At 54.8% G+C, this 4,247-nt stretch overlaps 1 protein-coding gene across 1 annotated transcript in view; it reads left to right on the forward strand.

Annotated features, from left to right (window-relative positions):
- The window catches only part of ATP1B4 (ATPase Na+/K+ transporting family member beta 4), a gene marked incomplete at its 5' end in the record, with an annotated part of 4,667 nt that extends 644 nt beyond the window's left edge, over positions 1-4,023 (forward strand). The window contains 6 exons of the mRNA XM_079541811.1: positions 899-1,027; positions 1,483-1,587; positions 1,948-2,144; positions 2,755-2,811; positions 3,194-3,289; positions 3,854-4,023. Of these exons, the coding sequence (XP_079397937.1) occupies positions 899-1,027; positions 1,483-1,587; positions 1,948-2,144; positions 2,755-2,811; positions 3,194-3,289; positions 3,854-4,015 (746 nt within the window). The 3' untranslated portion in view covers positions 4,016-4,023. The remainder of the gene's footprint in view (positions 1-898; positions 1,028-1,482; positions 1,588-1,947; positions 2,145-2,754; positions 2,812-3,193; positions 3,290-3,853) is intronic.
- Between the last annotated feature and the right edge of the window lie 224 nt (positions 4,024-4,247).

The following is a 4,247-nucleotide window of genomic DNA, read 5'->3' on the forward strand; positions in this document are numbered from 1 at the left end:
AGCCACCATCTGGCTCCTGCCACTGTAAGATGCCTGGGAAAGGCCCATCCCTCTTCCCGTCCCATCCCCATCTTGGTCCCCATCTTGGTCCCCGTCCCCTTTCTGTTACTCAGGCACTGCACGGTGCCTGCAGCAGAGCATCGTGTTGGGCAGGATGCGGCCCCAGGAGCAGTGCTGCATTACAGGCGTGGGGAGGGCACAGTGAGCTGCTGGTATGTCTCCCAGTGCCCCACGGCTGGGCCACATACTTAAACAGCCCTGGAGGGCCTGGAGATCACTGAGATCATTAGATTTAACAGAGAACAGAGCTGTATTTCACTCTCTGCTGTCACAGTTGATGAGGTGGATGTTGACCAGCCTAGGGTGCCACGTCCCGGCCATCAGAGCTCGGTGCCCTGGTGGCAGCCCCGTCCACCCAGCGCAGCCCGCAGCAGGACGCAGGCCTGTAGCGGTTCCCAGCCCCGTGTTTGCACACAGCTGCGTTCCCAGGACTCCTCCTGCGCCGATGTCTCGTTTCTCCTGGGAAATGTTTGGGTTAGGCTTTGCTTCGCTCGAAGCTGGGGGGTGTTATTCATAGGCTGCGGCCTCCTGAGACATCCTCGGCCGTCAGCCTGGCCCAGAGGAAAACAAACCCTGGATTGTGGACGTCAGGGCTGAGGCAGCCCGCGTTGTGGTGGGAGCACCTCTGTGCCCGACCCAGCTCTGGGAGGGCTGTGCCACAAACTGCCCCATACCCAGGACCTAGGTAGCACTATGTCCGTTTGGCAGCCCAAAGTCCCAGGGTCGGGTTGAATGGGCTGACAGCTCCCTGCCGTGGGCTTGGTGCTCTGGAGCAGCTTTGCATCCCCGCAGGCAGCGCTCTGGTTGCACTGACAGCTGTGTGCCCTCTGCTCCACAGGCCTGATCTTACTGTTCTACTTCATCTTCTACACGTGCCTGGCGGGGATGTTTGCCTTCTGCATGTATGTGATGCTGCTCACCCTGAGTCCCTACACTCCCACCTACCGGGACCGTGTGTCTCCACCAGGTACAGCCCCAGTGCCCCGCTGCCACATGGGGCAAGTCGTGATGGAAGGGCTGGGGAGGCAGGAGTAAACAGGAGTTTACAGGAGTAAACTGGAGTAAAGTATTTCATTTGCTGTCAATTTATACCTCAGATCTTCAAAGTGCCAATCAAGAGTAACTTTATGTAGTATTATTTGAAGGAGTGAATATGCAGTAATGTTCTAAACCTCCTTTCCCCATGGCAGAAGCAGCATTTTCCCTGGGTTCTCATGTTGGTGGGAAGCATGCAAGACCTAGCCTTGCTCTGGCTGGGAGCATAGGGGGCCCTTGGCTGCCCTGTGCTGAGTGGTGGTGGAGGAGGAGGAGGATGGCTGTCTGGAAGCTGGGGCCTGACCTAACCACAGTGCACCTGGTCCTGCACTGCCCAGGCCCATGGCCGGCCTTGCCCCACTCTTACAGCACCTGTCTCACTCCCAGGAGTAATGATCAGACCGTACCTGAACGGCTTTACTATTGCCTTCAACGTCTCCAAGCCCAGCACGTGGCGGCCGTATGTGGACAGCATGCACCAGTTCCTAGCAGGTGGGCAGGGGGCTGCAGTGAGGGCAAGCTTCGTGCAGTGCAGGGCTGTGTGGCATAGCACACAGGATGCAGCGTGGGGCCCGGGCTGAGCTAACATGTGGGGATGGGGTGATGATGAGCCAACTCTGGGGCTGGGCAGGGTAACAGCCGCCCCAGCCCCTGCGCAGAGGGATCCTCACAGGGAGATCAGCTGTGGGTGTCTCACAGCTCCTGCCTGGATGGGAGGCTTTGGGAGCCTTGGGAGCCGCAGCAGGGAAACCATCCTATTCCACGCCTATTCCTGGGTGTGATCCTTGGCATCTGGATACACTCAGAACATGGGTCTGAGCAGGTCTTAACGAGTCTCTTGCTCCCCACCAGCTTACGATGACAAAGTTCAAGAGGAGAAGAACATCGAGTGTGTCCCAGGACAGTACTTCATCCAAGGGGGCAACGACAGTGAGGAGAAGAAGGCCTGCCAGTTCAAGCGCTCACTGCTGCAGAACTGCTCAGGGATTGAGGATCCGACGTTTGGCTTCTCTAAGGGACAGCCCTGCATCCTGCTGAAGATGAACCGGGTACAGAATTTCTGGTTGTCCTTGTTCCTCCCTTCAGTGTACCCCAGCGGACAGGCTAAAAACAGCACAGAGCCCAAAACTCGGCCTCTTCCCAGGTCCATGGAAAAGGGAATGAGAAATCCAAACCTGCTTGCACCTGCCAGAAAGTATTACAGTGAAGCACTACAAAACTGGGTGGGTTTGATTTGATGAAGGGCTGGGAGCTCTCAGGATGTGTGCCACACTCCTCTCAGGGAGGAACCGAGCTTTAATGCTGCACCCCAAGCTGTCTTTTTATAATGGGTATTTTTACAGAACCAAATTCATTTGCAGTTTTCTAATGCCAGGACAGCTCAGTGTGTACTGCTGGCAAAACAAACACAAAGGGGAGCAAGCTGTGCACAGGGAGTTGGCTGTATCCCAGCAGGGATGCTCCCAACACACTGCTCTGCCCCTCCAGCCAGGCACCCACCCAGTGCTCAGGCTCGGGCAAGTGGCACAGTGCAGGGCTGTGAGACACTGCACTCCTCCTGAGCATTGTGGCCAGCAAGAGCAAGAGCCCTCAGAAGGAAGGCAGCGCACACGTGGCACTGCACTACATACAGCTGTGATGTCTTTTTTGTTTCTGCAGATCATAGGCTACCGTCCTGGCGCTGGGGTCCCTGTGAACGTGGACTGCAAAGTGCAGGTACTGCTGTGCCCGTGCCCTTACTTCAGCCGTGTGTGCCCCTCACACCCCCTCCCATTATCCCACAGTCAGGAATTAGGAACAGCTGCATCCCTCTACAGCCCCCACCCCGAGAGTGCTCTGCAAGCAGCACAGGGGGAAGGAGCAGCTCCCACACAGTGCATCTGGTCCATACCCTTCTTGCAATAGTGAAATAGCCAGACAGAGAGCAGCAAGCAGCACTCTGCAACCTTTGCCTGTGCCCTCCGAGCACAGGTTTCTCTGCTTGCTACAGCAGGGATGGGGAGCTGCAGGAGACAGGGGCTAAAGTTCCTTCACTTCCCTGCAAGGGGAGTGCATTTTGTGTCCCACACACTGTGCCTTTGTTTTTTTTCAATCCCAGAAAGGCAATGAGAGCGATCTGAGGTCAGTGGACTTCTACCCTGGAAATGGCACATTTGACCTCATGTATTACCCCTACTACGGCAAGCTCACGCACGTAAGTAAGGCCACAGATGCCCCAGCAGCTGTTACCTCTCCTGGGAAAGGAGTGGGTACAGAGGTGTGTTTCTGGCTATTTTGGGCAGGTGCAGGAGGGAGGCTGCAGGCACTGGGATTGCAGCACTCTATTTCCATCCCTGGCAAACCAGAGGAAACCCTCAGGGACACCCCTTCCCCCTTCCAGCAGCGGGGATGGTCACATTCAGCTCCCGCAGCACCAGAACAGGCTTTGTTAGGGCCCCAGAGCTCCCAACAGCAGGGTGCTGGGGCAGGGTGTGCTGGGGAGGCGTGGAGGGAAAGTCCCCCAGAACCTTCAGTGGCAGCTGTGCCAAAACCCCTGCAAGGCAGGCAGCTGGCACAGGGCAGTTGAACAGCAGCAGCTGTTCCTGACAGGGACAGCCTGCACTGCTGGGGGTTTTGCTTTGGTGCTTGGAGTGATGATGAGCATAGGAAAAAGCACTGAGCTGCCCCACAGCGGTGAAGCACTCAAGGTATTCACCAAACAAAACGGAGCCTTGCCTGCTTTTCTGCTCTGGAGTGAACGCATCTTTCTCTTTTTCAGGTCAACTACACGTCCCCCCTGGTGGCCATGCACTTCACAGACGTGAAGAGGAATAGTTTGGTCCACATTCAGTGCAAGCTGAACGGGAAAGGGATCATCAATGATGTTAACAGCGACCGCTTCCTGGGCCGGATCATCTTCACACTCAGCATCGGAAAGTAGCCAGTAAACACAAGGCATGAGGTTAAGTCAGTCAGAGGCTTTTCCTTTTTAAAACATAAAGACAGCTTTTTCTTTTTTCTTTTTTTTTTTTTTTTTTTTTTTTTTTTTCCTTTTTTCCTTTTTTCTCCCACTAGGAAAACAGACATGTGGAAATTTTTGTTAACTTATTTTTTTTTTTTTAATAGTTAGGAAACAAATGAGATGCAACAGCATCTTTCAGCATCTGATAAAT

Source organism: Tetrao urogallus (assembly GCF_951394365.1).
Source record: "Tetrao urogallus genome assembly, chromosome: 13".
In the NCBI taxonomy this organism is placed as follows: Eukaryota; Metazoa; Chordata; class Aves; order Galliformes; family Phasianidae; genus Tetrao; species Tetrao urogallus.